We start from the raw sequence: 27,391 nt of genomic DNA, 5'->3' as shown, positions 1-27,391 counted from the left end.
AGAGTATGGTATCGTCTGCATCTCTTAAATTATTGATATTTCTCCTTCCAAATTCCACACCTCCTTCATCTTGGTCCAATCCCGCTTTCCGTATGATATGTTCTGTGTACAGATTAAACAAATAGGGTGATAAAATACACCCCTGCCTCACACCCACACAATAAATAAACAAATGCACGGAAGGGGCTGCGTGTTCAAACCCTACCCATGTGGTTGCTTTATTTACAAAGGCTCCTTTGCTGTGCATTGTTCTGCATCTATGTTAGTGTGACTCCTGCCTTTCTGGATGTGTGCATAAAGGGGGGCATAGGTGCTTGTCTTTTGGGGCAGACAGCTGGATGAGATGATGGCCTTGTGGGTCTTTCCAGTTTTGTGGATAGCTGCGGACAAGCTCTGTCGCTCAAGTTGTTATAGCTCATAAGAGATCTTGCTAGAGGGGCAAGGGAAAGAGTGGTTGTCACCACCAAACAATCTGGAGTTTTATCAGGTACCTCAAAGCAGGTGCATCTGATGCAGTACATCACCCCCTGTGGCTCCAGGTAAGGGTGCCAGCTCTCTCCTGGTTTGTACTTCTTGCTGTTAAACATACAGGAGACATCCAAACCTGGAAATCAAAACAAAGTGAATGTTATGCTCAGAGTGGGGAGACCAAGAGCAACAGGGAGGGGAATCAACCCAAATTGCTTTGTCCCTCCACATGGGGGAGCAGGCAGATTATCCTTCAATGAAAGCTGAGATTCCCAGAAATTCAAATTATGTTGCAAAGCTTGATGCCCCTGGGTAATCCTGCTCTGCCGATCAAGCAGAAATATTGCAGTGCTTCCTCCTCTCCTCCTCCTCCTCCTGAACACATAACATGGAGGAAACAGAAAGTAGTCTGCAGGTGAACCAGTGGCCTAACAGGCAATTTCCCGTGGGCTGCTCAGCTTCTGTCAGTTGCTGGGATGCCTGTGGAGAACGTTGGGCTAGAAGAATCATCATCTCCAAGCAAGGCACTTGGTTAAGGTATTTCCTTCTCTTATATATCCCTGCCCAGCAGCTGTGGTCCTCAGATGGGGCACTACTAAAAGTACAGCGTGGCCCAGAGGTCGCTATGCTTGCACTCGGCTTTTAGTTTTTCAGCTCCAGCCCTCTGGAATCAGTCACCAGCCAAAATAAGCCAGGCGCGCTACGTCATGATGTCATTTAGGCACCTACTGAAGATGTTTTTGTCCAAAAAGGCTTTCCCTGAAGTGTGACCCACTCATTTACGAAATATTACTTGTACATTTGTAGGAATGGCTCTATTGTTTGTATTAAAGCTTGGATGGCTTTAAAAGAAGATTAGACAAATTCATGGAGGACAGGGCTATCAATGGCTACTAGCCATGATGGCTGTGCTCTGCCACCCTAGTCAGAGGCAGCATGCTTCTGAAAACCAGTTGCCGAAGCCTCAGGAGGGGAGAGTGTTCTTGCACTCGGGTCCTGCTTGTGGGCTTCCCCCAGGCACCTGGTTGGCCAATGTGAGAACAGGATGCTGGACTAGATGGGACGCTGGCCTGATCCAGCAGGCTCTTCTTATGTTCTTAAATTCGCTAAATAACAAAATATGTGCTCAAGCAACTCAGGAGCAACCGTTAAGAGGTGTTGAGTATGAACTCTTGCATGATAACTTTAACACACATTGATGGCCCAGGGAGATTCTAGGACAGTGATTCCCAAACTTTTCTTTCATGTGGGCCACTTGAAAATTGCCGAGGGTCTTGGCAGACCACTTAATGATTTTTTTCCTACCTGTTATAGCAATTGTAATGTGCTGTGCTAGATGCTTTATGATTTTTAATTGTATGTTTATTACTTCTTTTACTTCTTACAGTATATATTGCATTTTATTGCATCACAATTTGGATTCCATATAAGAAGCAATTTACAATTAGAAATCAACGTGTATATTTGATGTGCTGGATGTGTCGACATGCGTCTTCAACCACACATCTGCAGCCATGCCACGGACCGCCTGAATGAAGCTCATAGACCACAGTGGGCCAGTTTGGGAATCCCTGAGCTAGGGGATTCTAGGAGAGGGAGGGAGTAGACCATGTAAATCTGAAACGATTACCCTACCCCTGCCATAACACTCTCCACCTTTCCTATCTAGTATTCACACAGGAAAATCAGCAAGAGATACCCGTCTGTGGTTGTAGAGACAAATTGGGCTCATGTTTATCATCAAGAAAATATGTGCTTCCTTCTAGGGTGTGCCATGCCCTCCAACATTTGTCAGGTGTGTACTTGATTTACATTCTGTGAGCTCCACAAAAACGGAGAGAGAGAGGTGCGAGCAAGGTGCTCCCATGATTAGGGGGGTGGGGGAAGTAGTGTAGTGGCACATTCAGAAGTGTAGGGTGCCTTCATAATAGTCACATCACGCTCCCTCACAGCCACACCCTCAAGATTCACCGTCTCTTCTGCAGTTGCAGAATTATAGAACCAGAATAAAACTGCTGTGTGCATAAACCTTCCCACCCTCTCAATCTCTCTGTAGGGGCTAAATGTTGCCAGAAACATTTTGATTTTAAGAACTCTGAAATGAAGCCGAGTGTGGGACTAAGTGTGGAGACCAAGGAACTTTGCCATGAAGCTTACTTCTCACTTACCCTAGGAGCCAATCAGCATGGGTTAGCTACTGAGAAGAGTCTTCTCAGTAACTGACTCACATCCTTTCGCTCTGATTGGCTCCAATTAGCATGAAAGGACAAGGAAGCACATTGTTGGACACGTAGAAGACTCTTCTTAGTGGCTAACATGCTCCCTGTTCATGCCGATTGGCTCATACATAGAGACCCTGCTGGGACCTTGCTCCCAAAAAAGTAAGGGGTCCAAGACCTCCTGCCACTCCAGATGACTGCACCCCTGGGTGAGGGGAAAATTCTATTCAGCTTGCACTTCCTCAAACAATATGCGAACAGAGTAATTCTGTTTCTTGACTTCTAACTGAACAGAGCTGGTCCACAGTAACGGGAACAGAGCAATTGGCTCTAATAAGGCCCAATAACAATCCTCAGAAACATGTAGTAAGGAAGCCAAGCCACAAATCACATGGTCTTCGATGTCTGTATACTAATGCACAGAGCATGGGAAACAAGCAGGATGAACTTGAACTCTTAATACAGGAGGGTAATTACAACTTGATAGGTATAACTGAAACTTGGTGGGATGACTCCCATGACTGGAATACAGCAATTGAAGGATATAACTTGTTCAAGAAGAACAGAAGGAATAAAAAGGGAGGTGGAGTGGCGCTATATGTTAAAAATATATATCCCTGCACAGAAATTCAGGAAGATGAGCTTCGCAGCTCCACTGAGAGTATCTATATTAAATTTAATGGGGCAAGTAACAAAAGGAATGTGGTGCTTGGAGTCCAACTACCGACCACCCAATCAAGGAGAAGACGAGAATGTAACTTTTGAAAAGCAAATTGCTAATGTTTCAAGGAGGCATGATGTAGTAGTAATGGGGGACTTCAATTATCCCAATATCTGTTAGGAGACAAACTCTGCCAAACACGGCCCCTCCAAGAAATTTCTGACTTGTGTTGGAGATAACTTTCTCCTACAGAAAGTGGAGGAAGCAACCAGAGGATAAGCTATCCTGGATTTGATTCTAATCAATAGAGATGATTTGGTGGATGAAGTGGCGGTTATGGGAACTCTGGGGGAAAGTGGACCACACCATACTTGAATTCTTGATTTTAACAGAAGCTGCATTCAAGAAGCAGCTGGACCGCCATCTCTCGGGAATGCTTTGATTTGGATTCCTGCATAGAGCAGGGGGTTGGACTTGATGGCCTTATAGGCCCCTTCCAACTCTACTATTCTATGAATCCATGATTCTATGATTCTATGATAATGCAGCTGTCCTTTCCCAAGATTGCAAAGACTGTTGTTGCCTGTGATGCATTGTGAATACTTGAAAGTGCCATACAATTTGATGGACAAATTTGTCCCTCTCAGTTTCTCATTTTTACAATCTTCAGTTCAGTTCATCATATTTGTGCATCAGTTTCTTTGTTTTATCTTTCAAAAGGCTTCATGAAAATTCATCAGTTTTTTAGAGCACATTTCTCCTTAATATACAAGTTTTTTATATGCTATTTTCTCTCATACATGCATTTTTCAGCACACTTTCCCCTAATTTATTTATTTCTTTATTCATTTTATTATACTTGTATACCGCCCCATAGCCAAAGCTCTCTGGGTGGTTTACAGTAACTAAAAACATTAAAACAAATACCATTTAAAACAGATCTTATAAAAACAATTTAAAACACAATTAAAAAATTTAAACACTATAAAACACATGCTAAAATGCCTGGGAGAAGAGGAAAGTCTTGACCTGGTGCCGAAAAGATAACAGTGTTGGTGTCAGGCGCACCTTGTAAGAGAGATCATTCCATAATTTGGGGGCCACCACTGAGAGGGCCCTCTCCCTTGTTGCCACCCTCCAAGCTTCCCTTGGAGTAGGCACCCGGAGGAGGGCCTTGGATGTTGAGCGTAGTGTATGGGTGGGTTCGTATTGGGAGAGGCGTTCCATCAGGTATTGTGGTCCCAAGCTGTGTAAGGCTTTATAGGTTAAAACCAGCATCTTGAATCGAGCTCGGAAACATACAGGCAGCCAATGCAAGCGGGCCAGAATCGGTTTTATATGTTTGGACCGTCTGGTCCCTGTTACCAATCTGGCTGCTGCATTTTGCACAAGCTGCATTTTCCAAACCGTCTTCAAAGGCAGCCCCACATAGAGTGCATTGCAGTAATCTAATTTGGAGGTTACCAGAGCATGGACAACTGAAGCCAGGTTATCCCTGTCCAGATAGGGGCGTAGTTGGGCCACCAACTAAAGTTGGTAGAAGGCATTCCGTGCCACCTGTCAGCTCTACACTGCATCAGCAGTGTCAGGGGGGGGCTGGAAATTCCTGGGTCTTTGGCAGGGAATGAAAGTCCTTAGCCAGCAGTCGGGTTGTAAATCTGCCAGGCCTATCCGAAGCGTACTTGCCGAGTCAGAAGTCCAGAAGCGAGGTCAGTGGAGGTCCGGGATCAATTGCCAAGGAGGTCAGTCAAAGAGATGCTGCAGGGAAACTAGGTCTACACAAAGCCACACCTGACGTTGCAGTCAGCAACAAGCTGCAGCCAAGGTGTGCCTTATAAAGAGCAGGATGGACAGCAGGTGTGAGCCCTCAGCGTTTGGGCCTTAAGGAGACAGGCCTGCCTCTCTTCTGCCTGACCTTCTGCTGTCTACGTTCTGCAGGTGAGGGGGGAGTATCCTGTTCACTGTCTGTGTCTGGCTGCAGGGCCTCTGCTGTCCCTGGGGTGCTCTGCAGCTGAGGGGCAGAAGGAGCTGGATTCTCAGGAGGCTCCTCCGTGTCTCCTGCTGCTCCTGGGTCTGCTGCTGTTACTCCCGAGTCGTCCTCATCTGAGGAGTCCTCTGACGGGGCCATGACACCACCGAGGCTACCTGAGCCTCAAGTGACAGAGACGATTCTCGGAGAACCCCCAAGCTACGAACCTGCTCCTTCAGGGGGAGTGCAACCCCATCCAGGACAGGTTGGACATCCACCATCTGGTCAGAAGAACCACCCACTAGCAGCATCTCAGTCTTGTCTGGATTGAGCTTCAGTTTATTAGCCCTCATCCAGTCCAGTGTCGCAGCCAGGCACTGGTTCAGCACACTGACAGCCTCACCTGAAGAGGATGAAAAGGAGAAACAGAGCTGCGTGTCATCAGCATACTGATGGCAACGCGCTCCAAAGCTCCGGATGACCGCACCCAACAGTTTCATGTAGATGTTGAACAGCATGGGGGACAGAACTGACCCCTGGGGAACCCCATACTGGAGAGTCCAGGGTGCCGAGCAATGTTCCCCAAGCACGACCTTCTGGAGGCGGCCCGCCAAGTAGGAGTGGAACCACTCCAATGCACTCATTCAAGGACCTTGCCCAGGAACAGAACATTTGCTAATACATATATTTTTGCACACATAGTGGAAAACTGCATTGCAACATTGAAGTGTGACTTTTAAAGGATAGCTGGGTTTCCATTTGCTTATCCCCTCCCCCCCGGGAAATGTGGATTAGGTGGATTCATGTTAAAATGCACACCAAACCAAATCCCCCCCATCCCTAAAATAAATGTTCAACATTATTCCCCTGTTTTGTGCAGTTGCAGGAGAGGACTGGGTGTGTGTTAGGTTACAGTCTTACTTCGCAATGACAAGAGTGAGATCCAACAGGCCTCACTGTTGAACTATGAACTCCCTACGTTCATGAACAATGTGCCCCAGAATTCTGTCCTTCAGTAAGTTCCGTGGCAGGTATGGAACCAATCTGGCTGGCTATGTAGCATTGTGATGTCACTGTTAATGGGGGGGGGGGATGGCATTCAAACAGTCTGCCTCTATGCTGGAATTGCTTTTTAATATGTTTTTAACCTCTCTTTTTTTAAGATGTCTTGAAAGATTTTTTAAAATGTTTTTAAAGATGTTTTGTTTTAATGTATTTTAAAGTCTCTTTTTTGGATGTTTTAAAGTGGTTTTAGTGCTTTTGTTTGCCACCCTGGGCTCCTACTGGGAGGAAGGACGGGATATAAATCAAATGATAAATAAAACAGCAGCATCCAAAGAAATGACAACATAAAAGAAGAATATTGCTATTGTTTAAATAAAGTGTTTCAGCAAAAAAAGGTCTCCCCCACCCAAAATTGCTAGCTCCTGCCTGGTACCTGTAAAATTGAAACTGAAGAATATTTGGACCCAGTTGTAGAGTTAACTAGCATTTAGTGAGATATACTTTCCTCTGTATTAAGCCCATCTTCTCCTATAGCGAAGAAACAAGCTTTATGCTGCATCATCTGTTGCGCTGTGTGTAGTTGTGTTGCTTAATTTCGTTTAAAAGCAGCACCACAGCAAGCAGAGTAACAGCAGATTTTAAAATGTGAGTGTGCCAGCGTGTGCGCGCGTTTGCCTAAGAAAGCAGGCTTTTACCCTGCAACAGCATCACTTAGACTGGAGACTTAGTAAAATAAGAAAAGCTACTTTATTTATAGAAATACATAGTAGACAGAAAAACATACCTAGTTCTAACTAACTAGCTAAGTTGGAGGTGTAACGCCCAGGTGCGGGAGTTAGCCTCATGCTTGGAGAGAGCAGAAACAAAGGAAGTCTCCTCTCTCCCGGACAGCCAGAGAAGAAAGGAATGGAAAGGGCGGAAGGAGGAGGGGCAGGCAAGCTTCCCTAAAGATGTCACAGTCTAGCGACAGAAGGAAGTCAGTCAGAGCATCACAGGTAAAGGTAATCAAGCCTATCCATCTGGAGGACCCTCGCTCTATCTTCCTTCTGGAGCACAAACAAAAGAACAAAACAGGAGTTACTCTTGCCCCACTTCCAACATCATCAATGGCTTCATTATTCTGCAGCCATTACAAATCCCCCATGAAAACAAAGTCTGATGCTGGGTCCATGCAAGCGTTTTCTTTTAAAGGACTGGGAGGAGATTATGTTTGTGTCCTCTGTGAGCCTGTCATGGCTTTCCCACCAGTCGCTCACATCGACCCCACCAGACGATTGCCAACCGATCAAAAGATCCCTCTTTGCCAAACTTGTGCTGTACAAAATCATTTGGGAGCAAGCAACTCGGTAAGTGTGGGCTGTGTTTATCCGTGCATGGCTGGAAACCATGGCAGGGGTGGTAATAACAACTGCCAATCCACAGCTTTGTAAATGAGTAATGTCTGGGGGGATTCATGCTGCTTGCAACCCTTGCCATCGTTCATTGAAAGAGTGATGAAATACAAGCCCCTGTGCACAACGCAGCTTTATAAAGAAAACTAAGAGAGACCTCTGTACCTGTTGGCTTGGCAGGTTGGCTGAAATAATTCATCTACACTCCACTCGCTTTCACCGAGCCCCTGATCTGCTTCCAACTCTAAAAAACAAACGTGATTAATGTCTGTGAAGCAGCCAGAGATAATACTGAAAAACATTGGGAGTCTATGAGGAGGTTGTGCTTTTATTATGGTGGCACACACTCCACCCCGTAGCAGAACAAAATTGATAAGTTTGCATTGGAGATAATGACCAGCAATACCTTTCCGGAATACCTTGCAAGTAGGTTGAGATCTGTCACGCGTAACAGCAAACCCCAGTAGTTTCAGCCTTTGTTAAAAGCCAAACTAGACTACTAGAACACACTGTGTGCGTGGGGCAGGGGGAAGACCACCCTTGATGTCTGTTTGGTAGCTTCAGCTGATACAAACCCAGCAGCTTTCTTATAAAGATGCTGGACTGTAGGGACCCTAGAAAGAGGGCAGGAGCAGAAGCCTTTAAGCACCAACCTGTGGGGGGAAATCCTCAGGCAAGATTGATACTTACTGTATCCTAGCCAAAGCTTAAGTCTAACCTAGAAGCTTTCATAGGGCAGGACAAAAAATTATCATCATCATCATTTATAATAGAATCAGAGAATAGTAGAGTTGGAAGGGGCCTATAAGGCCATCAAGTCCAACCCCCTGCTCAAAACAGGAATCCAAATCAAGATGATGATGATGATGATGATGATGAAAAGTCATGGAGATCCAATGGGCTGTTGGGTGAGCCCCGGCAGCTAAGAGAGCACAATAGCCTTGTGACCTTTCATTCTGCACCCCAGTGTGACAGCTCCATTGGGGGCAGCAGGGGGCAGATCAGAAGGGCTCCATTGGCTCTTGACAGCGATCACATATGGCGCGGGGAGATTTTGGGAAGCCCTGATGTCTGTCCCTTAAAAGTCTCCTGCACATCCACATCACGTTTTAAATACTAGAACTCAGGGGCCATCCAATGAAACTGGATGTCAGGAGATTCAGGACAGCCATAAGAGAAGTCCTTCTTCACAGAGTGCATAGCTCAATGCTGGCATCCGCTCCTTCGAGGTGCAGTGATGGCCACCAACCTGGATGGCTTTATTTATTTTATTTATTGAATTTCTATACCGCCCGACTAGCATAGCTCTCTGGGCGGTGTACAACAGAAAAATATAAATATACACAATAAAATCTTATGAGTTCAGTGCAAGGAACATGTATATAATAAATCTAAAAAACAAATTTACAATCACACCATAAATCTCACAACAATTAAAACATATTTATCTTTCTGGCGCCAGGTAAAAACCCACCTCTTCACCCAGGCATTTTAATGTATTTTATGCTTTTAATCTTACTTATTTTATTTCTAGTTTTCTTTTACTTTGTTTATATAATGTTTTATATTGTTTGCGCAATACACACTTGCTGTATTTTAAATATTGTGGTTTTATCATGTTGTACACCGCCCTGGGAGCTGCTAGCTATAGGGCGGTTTAGAAATGCAACTAAATAAATAATAAAATAAATAATATTTAAAAATTAACATTAAATTAAATTAATGCCTGGGCAAAGAGGAAGGTTTTGACTTGGTGCCGAAAAGATAATAACGTCGTCGCCAAGCACACCTCATCGGGGAAACTATTCCAGAGTTCGGGGGCCACCACGGAAAAGGCCCTACTTCTTGTTACCATCCTCCGAGCTTCCCTATGAATCGGAACTCGGAGGAGGGCCTTTGATGTTGACCGTAGTGTATGGGCAGGTTCATATCGAGAGAGGCGCTCCAGCAAGTATTGTGGTCCCACGCCGTATATAAAAGAAAGTCAGACACCTTTGTGGAGGAGGAGGAGGCTGCTAGCCACGTTCTGCCTACACTGTTTGCCTCTGAGTTGCAGCTCCTAGGAAACGCGCGTGGGGAGAAGATTCGTGCCCTTGTGGGCTTCTCAAGAATCACCTGGTGTCGGCCACTGTCAGATCAGCCTGGCCTCCTCCAGTCAGGCTCCTCTGGTGTTCTTAGGCTCTTCAAGTGCTTAGAGAGGCAGAACAAACCGGGATGCCGGTGAGGTGTTGGAGATTGCATTGCCCCAACCAGCCCCATGAGAGGCACTAATATGATTCTTTTAGGCCTCCACAGACTTCCAGAACTTCACAACCCCCCCCCATGCATGTGTGGGAGGCTGTAAAGGAGCAGATAGCAGAAGGAGCTTTTTATGTCTCAAAACATGTTGGCTCGTGGGCTTAATTTTGAGAAATATGAGATGCTAAAAAAAATCTCACAAATTGCTGTTGTATTCCTGCCCTGCCACCCCCCACCCCAGAAATCTAATGGAGAGAGTGCACTGGGCTAGACAGACTGTTGGTCTGAATCGTAACATTGGCACAGCAATAGCTGATGCTGCGTTACAAAAACATTGCATTAAAGTCACTCTGGCTAGATGCTCAGGCTCTCTCAAAATGCGTTTGGTGCTCATGAATGGACAGCGAGTACATGAGCCTTCACCAACCTGACACCCTGCGTGTGTTTTGAACTACAGTTCCCATCAGCCCCAGCCAGCACAGCCGTGCGAGGGCTGCCAGGACTTGTAGTCCAAACCCCCAGAGGGCTCCATGTTGGTGATGGCTGCAGTACATCAGCAGGTCCAACAGCTGTGTGTGTGTGTCCCCATCTCCTCCTGGTTAAAAAAAGGTACTGCCACATTGGCTGCCCTTTCCATTTCACTGAGATCCGAAACTTTCACTGAGATCTGAAGCTCGTGGAGGAAAAGGCTACCAATGGCTACTAGGAACGATGGCTATGCTCTGCCTCCAAGGCGGAGGCTTCCAAATACCAGTTGCTGGAAACCTCTTTGCACTCCAGTCCCACTTGCAGGCTTCCCATAATAGGCATCTGGTTGGCCACTGACAGAACAGGATGCTGGACTACATGGGCCACTGGACTGATCCAGCAGGCTCCGCTGATGTTCTCATGCACAGTTAGGGATGGGCAAATCTGTCAGTTTTGGGCTCTCTCCATTTCTCTCTCTTTTTTCCATATATTAAATTCAGCTCCACATTTCCGCATCAGTTTGCAATTTTAAGAAAACAAACTCCTCATCAAAATTCCTCAGTCTTGTAGTAAAAATGTCTCCTAATATATACAGATCTGTGTGCAATTTCACCTAAAACACATATTTTGGCAAAGCAGCTTTCCCTAATATAAAACATTTTTGTTTGTTATTTTCACTAATATATGAATTTTTAAATGCACGGTTTATAAAAACATATGCATTTTTGTACACTTGGCTGGAGAAGTGCATTGCAACATTCAGAGACACGTTAATTTCGAAGGGTGATTGCCTGCAGTTCATGCATTGTTTCAGAAAGTGCAAATTGGGTAGGTTGACCTTGAAATGCACATTTTAAGTCCCCCACCCCCACCATCCTGCATCTATTGTGAATTGTTTTTTGCTGGGCAACATTGAGTTCTAGCATTCTAACAGAGGGAGAAAATTCCTGTGTATCACCTTTCTCTACACCTTGCATAATTTTATACACCTCTTATCATTCCTCTTCCTCCCCACCACAGCATTGTCATCTTTGTTACAAACTAAAAAGCCCCAACCGCTTAAGACTTTTTCTGTACTCCAAACACCCTCCCCTCAGTAAGCATTACTTCCATAAAATTCATCAGCAAGACTCCTGACCCAGTCCAGTCAAGGGCTATCTGTGCACACAAATGGGCCAACGCAGTTCCTTCTCTGGAAAGAGTATCATGCACACAAACCTAATTCTCACTCCAGTCCAACCACTATTTATTTATTTCTTATTTGATTTATATCTTGCCCTTCATCCCAGCAGGTGTGCTCGTGTAGCAATTTTTTCCTGAAAGCTGAAATCTTTTTTTAAAAGTGGAAATTCTGCTGACCAGCTGTTCTGTATCCAGAATTCTGATAATCAGAATTTCCACATTTTACAAAAAGGACTGCATGCACGCTCTGTGGGTTCAGAGGCCTCTGGTTTTTTATTTTATTGTAAAAGTATCCCACAGTGTTGAACTTCAAAGGTGACATTTGAGGTGAGAAGTTGAATCTGAATGTTAAGATTCTCCCCTCCCCAGATTTGGAATTTATGAAAAATTGCACTTTGCCTTGATTTAATGCTCTGACTTCCCTGAGGAGCAGTTGAGCAACAAGGAAATGTTCACCTGTTCTGTTTTGCAAGGATTTCCTAGGCCTATGAGAGTTCCAGAGTTCACGTTCCGGAAGCAAGGGCTTTCCTCTAGCCTCCGGCATTGCTCCACAGACATCCACACTGGTAGGAAGTACCTAATTTGTGTACGGTGCACTGACTTTTATTCTATGCTCTTTGCTCATCGATTCCCAACCTCCCTTTCCATCGATGTCTCGCACCATATAATGTAGATTCTACAACTGCAATCCAAACACCCAGATCCACTGGCAGGGCTTTATGGAGTGATGGAGCCACCCCCACAGCCTGGCCACACACGGCGACCACAGCAGAACACAAGACGCAGCATTACACAATTTCAGTCCATTGCTCCATCTAGCTTAGTATTGCCTACACTGACTGGCAGAAGCTCTCCAGGATATCAGACCAGAGATGTCAAGGTTGAACCTGGGATCTTCTATACACAAAGCCAAATGCTCTATATCAGTGAGCTATGGAAGCTGGGGGCAGGACAATGCGGCCTGATGCCAACTGCGGATGGCTGTGAGACTGGCTTAGTATCTAGCAGATCCCAGGCTGGTTCAGTCCCTTCCTGGCCTCAGAACACCCTTGCCAGGCAGGCAGCTGCGGACTTGCCTCTACCTTCTCCATCAGCAGGTGCAAGCTGTTGTTCAGCCACTGGAGCCGGACAAAGGCAAGGGAGTTTTGACATGCTCAGTCAGCCTAGCCCTTGCAGAAACACAGCTGAGTCTACTCAAGGGCCAACTATTATAAAAGCAGGCTGGAAGACAAAGGAGGGGGCTCTCTTCTTCTTCAGAGACTCAGGCAAGAGCAAGAAGAGGAGAGGAGACAACACCTCAGGAAGGCGAAGGGGGTGGCTGCTCCCCTTGGCTCATCTTTGCACCAACCCGCTTTTCGCTTAGAGAGCAGAGCTTGGAAAAGTTACTTTTTTTGAACTACAACTCCCATCAGCCCCAGCCAGCATGGTCACTGGATTGGGCTGATGGGAGTTGTAGTTCAAAAAAGTAACTTTTCCACACCGGCATGGGAGGCGGAAGAGTAACAGAGCAGAACCCCGGGCTTTATGAGAGCCGGTAGAGGGCACGGCCAGGGACTGACAGAGGAGCAGCGCTTGTGGAGGAAGGAGCAGGTCCCACCAGATGGGCAGAGGTTGCAGTCCACAAGAAGGCCAGAAGGTGGGGAAAGGCGGGGCGACTGCTGGCCTGGGTCGCAGGGACTCCCTGCCCTGAAGGGGACAGGAAAACATGGACTTGCTAGAGCTGCCAGAGGGCAGCGGAGGGGAACCCGTGAGGGGAACGGGACTCTCAGGACCTCTAAGGGCCAGACCCCAAACTGTGTAAAACAGCCAATAAAAGAGGACTTGTAGGCGGCAACCGGGGTTTGGTGTCTTTTTCGTGGGAGCCGGAATGGACCTTAGGTGCTTCAGTACACAAACACACCCAAACTTGCCACAGCCATGTTTCTGGGATTTCTGCTGGGCCCTGCTAGGAAGGATAACCCACATTTTGTGGGCAGAGGTTGGCGGCAACGGAGTGACTCTTGCATCCCTCTGGCAGCAGCAGCCGGTCGGAGGCCAGCTCAGCCGGCAGAGCCGAGCGAAGGAAGCCTCTACTCCCCCGTGGTCCGGCGCTGGTGTTGAGTTGCAGCTTAACAGGCCCGGTCTATGCAGGGCCGACTTATCCATTAGACACAGCAGGCACATTGCCTAGGGCCCACAATACTTTTAGGGGCCCACGAAAACGTTTTAACTTCTTTTAAAATCAGAAGGGAAAAAATGAACTTTTAGGGTCAAAGAAAATGTTTTTTTTTCTCACATCAGAAAAAAATGAAATTTTTAGGGCCCACGGAAATCTATTAAATTTTGCCTAAAACAGAAAAAATATAAAATGTTGAAGTATTTAAAGTTATATCAAAAATATTTTTTTAATATTGATATTATTATGGTGGCAAAAGTGCCTAGGGCCCACAAAAGTCAGAATGCGGCCCTGGGTCTATGCACGCAAAGAGAATGGGGCGGAAACGAAGCAGCAGAGTTCTGAGATGGCAGAGTGGACTGTCCCACTTCTGGACGCTTTTTGCAGGAACAAAACGTCCCTGCAAACGGAAGAAGCAGCCGCTGACCAAGTAGGCCATTTATCCCTGGAGTGCCGGTGTTGACTTGCAGAGACTTTCTTCACATGGGGCAGCATTCTAAAATGGCACACACAGGCGCCTAGAGCTGAGCATCTTCCTGCTACAGTGGACCACCCTTCCCCAACCTGGTGCCCTCCAGATGTTTTGGACTGCAACTCCCATCGTCGCCCCCCAGCACAACTGTATGATGCTGGGGCTGATGGGAATTGTAGCCTAAAACATTTGGAGGGCACCACGTTGGGGAGGGCTGCAATGGACCATATCGACCCAGATTTGTTCCAGGGGAAATGATTCCTGTTTTGCTGAGGATCACTGAATTTTGATCAAGTCACACATCCCCACCTTAGAGTGACCCCAGTCCTAGAATCCTAGAATGGTAGAGTTGGAAGGGGCTTATAAGGCCATCGAGTCCATCCCCCTGTTCAATGCAGGAATCCCAATTTCCGTCCCTGCAAACAGAAGAAGCAGCCGCTGACCAAGTAGGCCATTTATCCCTGGAGTGCCGGTGTTGACTTGCAGAGACTTTCTTCACATGGGGCAGCATTCTAAAATGGCACACACAGGCGCCTGCATCCTGAAGTGGTGCTGTCAGCTTTACCACTGCAGATTCCATTCCAGCGTAGGTGTAGACCAGGCCTGACACTTCGGGCAAAGGTGAGGTACCAAGTACACCCCTGCAGCACATGGCTGGCTTAAAATCAGGCCTGTGTGCTTGCAACCTGTCAAGGCAAACACACCCCACACCACTGAGGGCTCAATAAATCATCCCAGGACTAAAAAAAAACAGACAGCTTGCCAAGCACCGTCTTGGCAGCCCCATAATATGGGGGGGAGGATTAGCTGCATTCAGCTTGATGGGTCACTGGTGGTGGTGCAGGCCTGGGGAACTTGTGTAAACGGTTGCAGCCATAGCAAAGGCTTGCTGAGAAGACTCGGCTATTAAAGTCTCATAAAAGCTGCCCTTGGCTCAGTCCCAACCTAGTGCAGAGAGTCACCCAGTGGCTTAGGGCCTTGAAACAGGAGGAGGGCAGACAGGTGGGGGCCCTTCCATTGGCCAGCTGTAACCCATTTCATTAAATAATATTGTTGTGTGCCTCCCCAACCTCCAAGCGGTGAGATCTCAGGGGTTTCTGCGTTCATCCAGGGTTTGGTTTCCTTTGGGAAGAAGGTCAGCGGAGACTGTGGTGTCTTTATGAAATATGGTTTGTTTATTTATACACATTCCAACCTGAGCTTAGGATGGAGGGGTTCAAGGCATCAGCAGTCCAATATCCAGCTTTTCCATCAGGGTTACAGGAGGCATCCCAAAGACATCGTGCAGAGAGCCAGCCTCTCTGCCTGCCTCCAGTCCCCAGCCTTTCTCAGACACAACAAACTACAGAAGCCTCTCCTCAGCCCCAGGAGGGGGGGGAGGCTCTCCTGAAGAGTTTCAATAACAAAAGGGTCTCCCTGGCCCATTCACAAGCTGATGGGCACCTGATAGACCCATTAACCCGTCTGGCCACTCTATTAGCTTAACAAAAGAAACTCCAGCAGAGCCAGCCCCTCACCACAAGGCACAGGATTCCAAATCAGAGGCTGGAAGGGGACTCACAGGGATCATCCATTCCAACCCCCAAACTCACAACAATATATATATGTGGGTTAGCTACCATTCCCAGTTTCAGTAGGGGACTGGCGACAATAGTGGCAGAAATCAATGAGACAGACTGTCCGCTTTGGCTGCGATTTAAGCCATGCAGTGGTCACTCCGATCTTCAGCACTGGATTCGGAAGGCAGGGGAATCTGCAGAAACTTCCCACAGACAGTGCTCCATTCATGATTTCTACAACCTCCCTTCCTCCTCCCAGAGCAGGAAAGATGAGGTAACAATCTGGGGCTCTCAGTCAGCCATAGCTGGCTATGCACACGACTGGTAGCAATTAAGCAAATAAAGAAGAGCCACTCAGCCCCTTACTCACGTGGTTTGGCCGTGCAGACTGACCCAATGGTTGCCAGTCTAACTACCATAGGTCCCAGGCTATGGTCTGAAGGCACATACGGCCAGCTCCCTAAGCAGGGTCAGGTCTGGTCAGTGCCTGGATGGGAAACAGCCTGGGAACCATATGTAAGCTGCCTTGAGTTTCTATCATGAAAAGAAAGGCGGGGTATAAATGTAATAAATAAAATTGTTGTTGTTGTTATGTGCCTTCAAGTCGACTACGAATCAGTGACCTCCAAGAGCATCTGTCATGGACCATCCTGTTCAGATCTTGTTAGTTCAGGTCTGTGGCTTCCTTTATGGAATCAATCCATCTCTTGTTTGGCCTTCCTCTTTTTCTACTCCCTTCTGTTTTCCCCAGCATCATTATCTTTTCTAATGAATCATGTCTTCTCATTATGTGTCCAAAGTATGATAACCTCAGTTTCATCATTTTAGCTTCTAGTGATAGTTCTGGTTTAATTTGTTCTAACACCCAATTATTGGTCTTTTCCGCAGTCTATGGTATGCGCAAAGCTCTCCTCCAACACCACATTTCAAATGAGGTGATTTTTCTCTTATCCGCTTTTTTCACTGTCCAACTTTCACATCCATACATAGAGATAGGGAATACCATGGTCTGAATGATCCTGTCTTTGGTGTTCAGTGATACATCTTTGCATTTGAGGACCTTTTCTAGTTCTCTCACAGCTGCCCTCCCCAGTCCTAGCCTTCAAATAAATAAATAATAATAATTAATAAATAATACCAGCTACAGGTGCAAACACAGCCCCTTGGACTTAACTCTTCATAGCAGACCAGCTGGGAAATCAGTGAGATTCAGTGGAGGCTGCTCCATTAGGACACGTGGGGCCCTGCCCCAATCGCCTCTGCCCTCAGCCAATCCTCACCCGCCTGCGTTCTCACAGCCCAGGGGGTGGAACTGCCTCTCGGCTTATTCCTCCTCCATCTCAGCATTGCCTTTATAGACAGAGCACGACAGGGACAAAACTAGAATTGGTTGGCTTTGCCTGCCATTGGCTGTGGCTCTGTCTGCCATTGGCTCTGGCGCCACCTGCTGTTGGGCTCCCTGCCTTCTGCCCTACCGGACTCAGTGGGCACCAGCCACCACTGGTGAGATGTACACCAACATCTAACACAGGCAGACTAGTGGTGACTTGTACTAATTTATCAGACTCCCTTCCTGCTTTTTCTAAAGTGGGTCATGGCCCAATTCTGTTACACTTTCATCAAGTCACAATATAAACTAAAATACCACTAATTTAAGAAATGATATTGAAGTCCATATGGCAGTGAACTGGGACATATCAACTAAAATGCATGTTATAATCCAAATCCTGGCATAAGAACATCAGAAGGAAGAGCTGATGGATTAAGCCAATGGCCCATCTAGTCCAGCATCCTGTTCCCACAGTGGCCAACCAGGTGCCTCTTCTGGGAAGCCTGCAAGGAGGACCTGAGCGCAAGAGGGCTCAGGGATGAGGAACCCCTGGCCTTCCAGATGGTGCTGGATTCCCATCAGCCCCTGCCAGCACGGCCAAGGGTGATGGGAGTGGGAGTCAAACAACATCTGGAAGGCCACAAATTTTCTAACCCTGTTCTAAGGTCCCCATGCCACTTGATTGATTGATTGAGTGAGTGCATTTGTATGCCGCCCCGTAGCCGAAGCTCTCTGGATGGTTTACAACAATTAAAAACATTAAAAACAAATACACACATTTAAAAATACATTTTTAAAAAAGCAATTTAAAAATGCTTATAAATTGCTATATGCCTTCGCAAACAGATTTGTCAGGATAAAGGACCCACAACCATGCAAGGGAAATTGGCTCCAGGGAGAAGCCCCAGCAAGTTCTGGCTGCAGCCAGGTTCTGCATCCTTGCCACAGTGAAGGCTGATCCTTTAGCGTGAGTGGGGCATTGCCCCACCAACTTCAGTTTGCCCTCAGCCAGCCCCCACCTGCCCATCTTCTTAATTACCAGTCCAGAGGGTGGCAGCTCTGCTTGCCAGCTTCTTCCTTCTCAGCAGGGAGGAGGATCAGGACAAAAACAGAACTAGCTGGCTCTGCGTGTCATTGGCTCTGGTGCCACCTACTGTTGGGCTCCCAGCCTTCCGCCCTACTAATCCCAGTGGGCACCAGCCACCACTGTCTCCTGCTGAATTTGGATTGCTGAGAATCTCAAGACTGGTTCACCTATCTACGTTACTGATGCTCACGTCTTTTCCAGACTGGTCATAAGAAAGCAAGATGGTGGTGGAAGAGGTGTTTTCAAGGGAAAAACAGAAGGCCCTTCCCTCTCCTGAGCTGGTTTTCTACTTCAAACTGCAGCCTCAACAGTGGCGCTATTTAAATGCAAAAACACCTACTTCCAAAGAATCACAAAGCGGCATGCAACTAGTTCTGCTCTTGGCTGCACGCTCAAGGTGTCTTACATGTATGGTTTATAAATGTACAATGTGAAGAGAAGGGCCACAGCTAAGCAGAGCTTGGGAAAATTACTTTTTTTGAACTACAACTCCCATCAGCCCCAGCCAGCATGGCCACTGCATTGGGCTGATGGGAGTTGTAGTTCAAAAAAGTAACTTTTCCAAGCTCTGCAGCTAAGTGGTAGACAATCTGCTTCAGATGCAAAAGGGCCCAGGTAGGTGCAATCTCCATCTGCTGCCATAGAGAATCACTGCCAGTCAGTGTAGACAACACAGAGGTAGATTGACCAATGGTCTGATTCAGTATGAGCCAGCTTCCTAATGCAACAAGCACATCTTTCAACCACCAAAGAATCCTGTGGCACCGTAAAGACAACCAAATTTATTAGGACATAAGCTTTCGTGGACTGGGATCTGCTACACGCTGGATGAAAAAAAGTTCACAAAAGCTTATGCCATAATGAATGGCATTGCTTCACCTCTAAGCAACAGGATATACATCTCATAAACAGGAGAGCAAACAAATAATATAGAAAGCACAAACAAAGGTTAATTTCACTCATCAGGGAGTAGGGGCTGGTAATCCACATGACTTCCTGAGGAGTGTGGCGAACCCGGGTTTGCTGTTGGGTCGTGTGAGAAACGGCTCCAGGTGTCAAATTTTGGGTCTTCAGAAAGCAGCCTTCTACTTCGCGGTCATTGATTTGAGACCCAATGTGGTATAGTCGTTACTCTAGGGCCGGGAAGAATCGGATCCAAATCTCAGTTAGCCACAGTCTTTCAGCCTAATCTAACTCACAGGTTTGTTGTGATGATAAATGAAATTGACAGGGACAGGGTATCCCGGGCTCCTCAGAGAAAGGGTGGGATGAAAACAGAATGCAAAGAATAATGTCTAAATATATTCTCTCACTTTCTCATTTTTTCCAGCCTTATATTCAGTTTGTTCCATTCCTGCCTCAGTTTGCTATTTTTTTAAAAAAACAGTGCATAAAAATCCATGTGCATTTTTATGTGAATTTCTCCTAATATTTTTCTATGCTGTTTTTGCCTAATATACATATTTTTATAAAGAATTTCCCCTAACAATGCATTTTAATGCTATTTTCATTAATATATGCATTTTGTGTTCACTTTCCTGTGTTTATTGGGATGCATTTTTTGGTTGGAGAACTGCTTCATGAAATTCGGAAAAGGGCAGATTTCAAAGGATCGCTGCATTTTGGCTTGTGCATTGGTTCAGAAAGTGTGGAGTAGGTAGGTTCACATGAAAATTAGAAATCTCTCCCCTGTCCCTAACTTATGCTTGTCTACACTTCAAACATAAACCCCGTTTCTGCAGAGAACCCCGGGAACCGTACTTTTTGTTCTCTGTTAGAGTCTGTTCCCATCTTGCTGAGAGTTGCCAACAACTCTGAAGCAGCCCTGCTCCTGAGCCTTTAACAGTTGCTTTACAGGCCAGACACTGTGTGCTCGCGTTTATCATGCTGCGAAAAGCTTCACCTACTGATCTCTCCAGATCAAACTGCATGTTAAAAAGCAGAAGAGCAGATCAGGCTGCTGTCTTTTCCTGGTCGGTTACCATTCTTACCCCAGCCTAGCTACAATCCCCACGGAGTTAAGGCCATAACAGCGACAGCAAGTTATAAGAAAACTGAGACACCACCCCTGCTCTTTGCTCTGTCTCCTCAGTTGCACCTGCCACTATATAAAAAAGTCCCAGATTCTTCAACAACCGAGTTTATCCAGCAGAGAACAATCACGTGCCAATGAGGCAAGTTTGCACAGAGTTCAAGCACTGGCACACTTTTTAGGGACTGGCAGAGTCTGCCTCTCCTGGCTGCAGCGGGAAAACAGAAACACAAATTAGTTTCTGAAGGCAATGCTGTCTGCTGGTATGTAGGGCATCACGCATGTAAACATGCATAAGAATGTAATAAAGATCCCTATTGGCTCAGGTCCAGCATCCTCATTTCTGAAGATGCTGGGCTCGAAAGTTTCTTGCAGTCAGGGCTTATCTCACAAAAGGATGGGTGCTGGCATTCCAAACCAGCCTCTGAGTTGGCAACCTTTCTCCTAATCCCAAATCCATGAAGAAGAGGAGACTGGTTGCGAATGGTATTTTGCAAGGGATCAGGAGCACCCTGGTCTTGATTATCCATTAGCATGTCCGAGGTGAGTATTCTCCTGTCACTGAAGACAGATTCCAGCACTGAGCTTTGATACTCCAAGCGGAGGGCACCCGCCAGAAACGAGCCTTTCAAATTGTACGAACAGACGTTTTATCAGCCCGTGTTCCAAGCAATGTAACTCCAAGCACTTACTTGCCGCATTTCAGAAGACTCAAACATGAACACACCCCTCAGTGATTCTTCCACTTTATCCCAGCTTGTGCAATGGTCAACAGCACCGTAGCTGCAACCTGGCTGGCATATACTCAATTTATACCTATCGTTTTGGCCCAACATAGAGGAGATGGGCTAGAGGGAGCTTGCTCCTGTCTGAACCCCTGGAGAACCGTTGCCACCCAGTGTGGACAATGCTGAATGAGATGGAGCTATGGTCTGACTCAGTATAAGGAAGCTTCCTGGGTTCCTAATAATCTGACAGTAGAAGGCAATGTCATATGGGAACGGGTAGGATTCTTCTGCTACCAGCCCAAATCTACTGTGTTTTTCAACCCAACCACATCATTTTAATTATGGCACACATTCTGCACAGGTGAACTGCAGAAAGTTGAACTCACTAATTTTTGGTAAAGTCCTAGTGATTCCTCAGAGCTGAATGTCTATACTGGACCCTCGTAGGGAGCAAACCTCGATGCTTTTAATCAGCACAGACTCTCTTCTCCTGGGCAAGCTATTAATTCCAGGTTCTTTTCTTGGTTGTATCAGAGTAAGGGCATGCTAGGGAATGCATCCATTTCTATGCGTCACCTAAGAACTGGACCTGATGCCTACTGGTCCTGGTTTGACAGAGAGCAAGCGCGTAGGAGCACCTGAAGGCTACTGTGGTCTAGAGCGGAGTTCTTCAACTTTTGGTCTCCCAGACATTGTTGGATCACAACTCCCATCATCCCCAGTCATCTTAGCCAGTGTTCAGGGAAGATAGGAGTGGTAGCCCATCAACATCTGGGGACTACAGGCTGAAGAAAGCTAGACTAGAGTATGAATAATGAAATCTACAGGACTAACAGGAAGCAAGAAGCCATCAACCCACACGAGTGATAAATGCAGGAACCACCATGTTAGCCCCACCGCCACAGTGACAACCAGGGTAACAGGTCATCTCATGCTCAATCCAGATCACTGTGGGTCTCAGCATGGAAGCATGAGGAAGCTGTTTCTACCCTACGGTTTCCTGGATGTACAATGATCCTGATGATAACTCAAGCAAATGAACCAAGCCACATGGTATGCCACCGAGGAAGGAAGGAAAACCTGAGAAAGCCAAACTCACACAACCCAACCTGACCAGGAGAAACAGCTCCTCTCTCTTTTGATTACTTAATTTTCTTTATATTGTCATTGTTTGCTGCCCCACCCCACAAGAAACCAGCTGGCTATAGACAGCCATTTCACCACCCTTTTAAGAACACATCTTGCCAGGGCGACACAAGAATCCCACCTACCCCAGGATGCAAGAGCTGCACAATGTCAAGTTGATGCAGAACAGATTTTTCCTGCGAGTGAGCCAATTCACATCCTATCCAGGGAGGGGGAGAGTACCCCAGAATGTTGCAGAAAGTGACAATCTGCAATCTGCAGTCATGCCAGGCTGGATGTCAGATTGTGCTTCACTGGTCACAAGGAAGGAAGACACACCAGCTCAGTTGATGATAGACAGGTGAGGACAGAAGACTCTCCTGACAGCATCAAGCATGGGTGCTGAACAAAGCTCAAGAATAGCCTCTCAACAAACAATAAAGATTTTTCCCACTCAGCTGTTTCTACAAATCTATGGATGGCTACAATCTTACAGATGCCTTACTACACTTTTTATCACTTTGTCTGCATCTGATGTACGATAAAATTCTCCTTGCTGCTTATTAGCAGGGTGATACCTATAATCATATGGAAAGCGGGATTGGACCAAGATGAAGGTGTGAAAATTGGAGGGAGAAATATCAATCATTTAAGATATGCAGACGATACCATACTACTAGCAGAAACCAGTAATGATCTGAAACTAATGCTGTTGCAAGTTAAAGAGGAAAGCACAAAAGCAGGACTACAGCTGAAAGTCAAAAAGACTAAAGTAATGACAACAGAAGAATTATGGAACTTTAAAGTTGACAATGAGGACATGGAACTTGTCAAGGATTATCAATACCTCGACACAGTCATTAACCAAAATGGAGACAATAAAGAAATCAGAAGAAGGCTAGGACTGGGGAAGGCAGCTATGAGACAACTAGAAAAGATCCTCAAATGCAAAGATGTATCACTGAACACCAAAGACAGGATCATTCAGACCATGGTATTCCCGATCTCTATGTATGGATGTGAAAGTTGGACAGTGAAAAAAGCAGATAAGAGAAAGATAACCTCATTTGAAATGTGGTGTTGGAGGAGAGCTCTGTGCATACCATGGACTGCGAAAAAGACAAATAATTGGTTGTTAGAACAAATTAAACCAGAACTATCACTAGAAGCTAAAATGATGAAATTGAGGTTATCATACTATGGACACATAATGAGGAGACATGATTCACTAGAAAAGACAATGCTGGGAAAAACAGAAGGGAGTAGAAAAAGAGGAAGGCCAAAGGAGAGATGGGATTGATTCCATCAAGGAAGCCACAGATCTGAACTTACAAGATCTGAACAGGGTGGTTCATGACAGATGCTCTTGGAGGTCACTGATTCATTGGGTCGCCATAGGTCATAATCGACTTGAAGGCACATAACAACAACAACAATCATGCTGTTGGGAGTGTGAGAGTTAACCCCATGTTAGTAGAATTTATCCTGGGGTAGTATCAGAAATCTACATTTCTCATTTGGGGTTTGAGACCCAGAGTCCTGACTTAGTTTGGGGGCAAGGTGCCGTCAGCCTCAGTTCCCCACAGTTCCCCGTTTTCTATGAAAACGAGAAAGTTATTACTGTGAATTAAATTCACAGCCCATTTTAGTTTGCAGAAATGTTTTAGAGAAGTTTCCTCACCCATCCTTACAGTAGCATCACTTCTATCACAGACTGAGAGCTGAGACTGAGAGGGAAATAGCAATTTAAGCAAGGCAGGTTTCACAAGAAATGGACAACCCAGCAGGTCGTTGCTAGTGTGGTCATGTTCACGACACCGGTTTTGCAACGGTGAGCAAAAGAGCGTCACACGTGTTGCTCATTTAGGGCATGATCCACGGAGCATATCTTCCAGTGCAACCCCAACTAAAATGAAAGAGACCTGGGGAAGAGCATTCAAAAAGGTTTCACATCAGAGATGCCCCCAGTGTATCATGCTATAGGAGTATTATAGAAAGAACAGTAGACGCTTCCCAAGGAGTCCCTTGTCTCATCCATCAAGAGAATACTTCCCTAACGTTTTTCTGCTAACACATCTGCTAAATGCAAATGCAACAATTCCGCAGCAGCAGCAGCAGCAGCAGCAGCAGCAGCAGCATTTGGGCAGCCAAAATCCCTAGCTTTCCCTCCATCGTTCAACAGACTCTCTCCCACTCTCTTCATTCACCTCCACCTTCCAGGCATTCTCCCATTCCCGTTTACTTACTGGCATCAGTTTTCAAAGTCAAATAAAGGAAGAAGCATCCTAGGCCAAAAAAAATCTCTGGGGCTTCTGTGACCATTCTTCCACCCAAGATGCGACAACAGGAGAGAAAGAGAAAATGTAGATATATCCAAACGTCTTTTTCTTCTTCTTCCCTCCTCTCTTTGGAGAGTTTCCGACAGCACCAGGATTGGGCGAGAGCAGCCAGAGAGCAACCACAGCCTCAACCTGCAGAACTCTGACTGTGCACCCTCCTAGACGAGAGCAACGCTCCTTGCCTACAGCCCTGTGCCTTGGCACTGCAGAGGTGCCTTCTTTGGAGAAAGCAAGAGACTGGAGTGCAGTTTTTTAAAATCAGCCTTTTAAAACCTCTCTCTTCTCTCCCCCCCCTCCTAAGTTTTCTCAAGCAAAGCAGCAGGAGGGGCTGAAAGCCGGAAAACTTTAACCCCTTTGTTTCTGGGACTTGTTTCTTTACTTGCTTGCCCTTTCTAGAACAATTCTGTGCTAGTCCCACGCCAACATTTATTTAGATCATGTTTGCATCTTGCCGGTCCATCTTATCCTCCCACCTGAGAGCTCTAAGCTTTCACCTCTAAGAAGAGCCCTGGCAGATCAGAGCAAGTGCCTGTCTAACCCCAACATCTTTCTTTGCAACGGTAGCCAGAAAGAGGCCTCTGGGAAGCACCTGCCTTAGGCATAAAGATGATAGCCCTGCGATACCCCCCAAACCCCACCCACCCCGTGTTGGGCTGGTGACCAGTAGGCATTACTGTCTCTAGTAGTTTTCCATGAAGCCTGCAAGTGTGAAGACGTAACTGTGGTTAAGGGGGAGTTATGTCTATGCCCTGTCTGGGAACGGACGGCCAGGGCCGTTGCTATGGTAGCCATCTGATAGCGACTGGGAAAGTTCTAACAGAGTCTATGTGTTGTCGTTCTTCTGAATTATGCCTCTGAGGTGAGAGGCTGTCTTTTGTGTTTATCTATGGAGAGAGATGTACCAGAAGGGGGGTGACTGAAGAATCTCTACATGTATTTACTCTTAAGCCTCTGGCCTTAATGTCTTTCAATAAAGACTCTTAACATGCTCTGAAGAAGTTTCTTGCTCAACTTAACTCCAACGTAATGTATGCTGTTTCACACAACAACGCACACAAGCCAACACCCCGGAACCTAGGAAGCTGCCTTATCCCAAGTCAGAGCCATTGCTCCACCCAGCTCAGTATTGTCTGCACTGTCCGGCAGCCGCTCAGGGCTTCAGATGGGATTCCCCAAGTCCCATCTGAGGACTGAACCTGGGCGCCTCTGCATGCAAAGCAGGAGCTCTGCCAGTGAGCTACAGCCCGTCCCCAAATGTGGTACTCAGGGAAATGCCACATCTGAGCGTAGAGGCATCATGGCTTACGCCCATTGATTAGCTTCACCAAAAGCCTGTAAGGTAGGCTGAGACTGTAACTTCCCCAAGGCCTCCCCTGGCCCCGCCTCTCTAGTAGCCACTGCACCTCCATGATGGAGGGGGGAGGAACGAGGTCCAGGGCAGACGCGGAGGAGAGGGAGAGGCCCGGAGAAAAGATGGCATTTTTGCATCCTCCCCCCTTGATGAGCCTTTCCGTAATAGGGCAGCGGCGTGTCCGAATGTTCCCTGGAGGGGCATGGATCTTGAGAAGCAAAAAAGAGGATGCACATCCCGGGAAGCAAGTACAATCCTGCCCCTTGTACAGGTGGCATTTCAAAAGGGATTTGGCCAGGTTAGGAGAGCACAGGCCCTCCAGGCCTCACTCACTGGCCCTCGGCTCTTCTCCAGGCCTCTCTCACCCCCTCTCTGGACCCCAACTGGTATTGCCTGGTCTTTGAACTCGGATGATGCCGCTTGCTTCCCTGGATGAAGGACACCACCAGCAAGGTGTGAGAAATTAGCCCACTCTAAAAAGGTAATAATAATAACAATATTTTTGTTGTTATGTGCCTTCAACTCAATTATGACTTATGGCGACCCTATGAATCAGCAACCTCCAGTAGCATCTGTCGTGAACCACCCTGTTCAGATCTTGTAAGTTCATGTCTGTGGCTTCCTTTATGGAATCAATCCATCTCTTCTTTGGCCCTCCTCGTTTTCTACTCCCTTCTGTTTTCCCCAGCATTCTTGTCTTTTCTAGTGAATCCTGTCTTCTCATGATGTGTCCAGAGTGTGATAACCTGTTTCAGCATTTTAGCTTCTAGTGATAGTTAATAATAATGATAATAATGATGATGATGATGACAACAATAACAATAATAGCAATATCCGTTGCTCTGTCCACCACTGACATGAAGCCCTCAGAAGGATGGTCTAACAACAGCAATTAGCTATGACAGCTCCAGATTCAGAGGAATATACCAGATGATGGGGCAGGGAAAGGCGACATGCCTTTTTTGGATGCATCCCAAGGTCACAGAATCACAGAACAGTAGAGTTGGAAGGGGCCTATAAGACCATGGAGTCCAAACCCCAGCTCAGTGCAGGAATCCAACTTAAAGCATCCCCAACCAGGTCATCTGGTTGGCCATTGGATGATCGACCAACCCCATACATATAAAGCACACGGCTTCCCCCAAAGAATCCTGGGAACTGTAGTTTGTTAAGGATTCTGGGAATGGTAGCACTATAAGGGATAAACTACAGCTCCCAGGATTCTTGGAGGGGGACATCATGTGCTTTAAATGTATGGTGTGTACTTCCTGACAGGGCAAGATGTTTGACAGTGAAACAGAGTGCCTTACAAGGCGGTGGGCTCTCCTTTATTAGGAGCTTTTAAGCACTGGCTTGATGCCACCTATCAGGATTGCTGGAGGATTTCCTGCATTGGCAATGCATTGGACGAACTAGATGACCTTTGAGGTCTCTTCCAGCTCTATGATAATATGAAGGGGAGACGTGATATAACCTCTCTTATCTTTTCTGTCTTTGCAGTTACTAAACAACTAACAAGGCCAAGAGCAGCATGTGGGGGCCAATTCCAGCTTGCCTCCCAGACCCATCCCGCAGCCGATGAAGGTTTATTTATTTATTTATTTGATTTATA

The 27,391-nt window shown here is 46.4% G+C and overlaps 1 protein-coding gene across 2 annotated transcripts in view; it reads right to left on the bottom strand.

Moving 5' to 3' along the window:
• The window catches only part of CHRDL2 (chordin like 2), a 58,211-nt gene extending 33,761 nt beyond the window's left edge, over positions 1-24,450 (bottom strand). Inside the window, exons 1-2 of one of the 2 annotated variants that reach the window (XM_061629650.1) lie at positions 24,336-24,450; positions 492-604 (exon numbers count right to left, since the gene is read on the bottom strand). In XM_061629650.1, coding sequence (XP_061485634.1) covers positions 492-604; positions 24,336-24,411 — 189 coding nt within the window. In that variant the 5' untranslated portion in view covers positions 24,412-24,450. Of the gene's footprint in view, positions 1-491; positions 605-7,878; positions 7,934-24,335 lie in introns of those variants that run through there. The other variant, XM_061629652.1, reaches the window with a different exon arrangement.
• Positions 24,451-27,391: the final 2,941 nt, after the last annotated feature.

Source organism: Rhineura floridana, chromosome 5 (genome assembly GCF_030035675.1).
Source record: "Rhineura floridana isolate rRhiFlo1 chromosome 5, rRhiFlo1.hap2, whole genome shotgun sequence".
NCBI classification, from domain to species: domain Eukaryota; kingdom Metazoa; phylum Chordata; class Lepidosauria; order Squamata; family Rhineuridae; genus Rhineura; species Rhineura floridana.
Note: the sequence above shows the minus strand (reverse complement) of the source record. Positions and strands in the feature narration are given on the sequence as shown.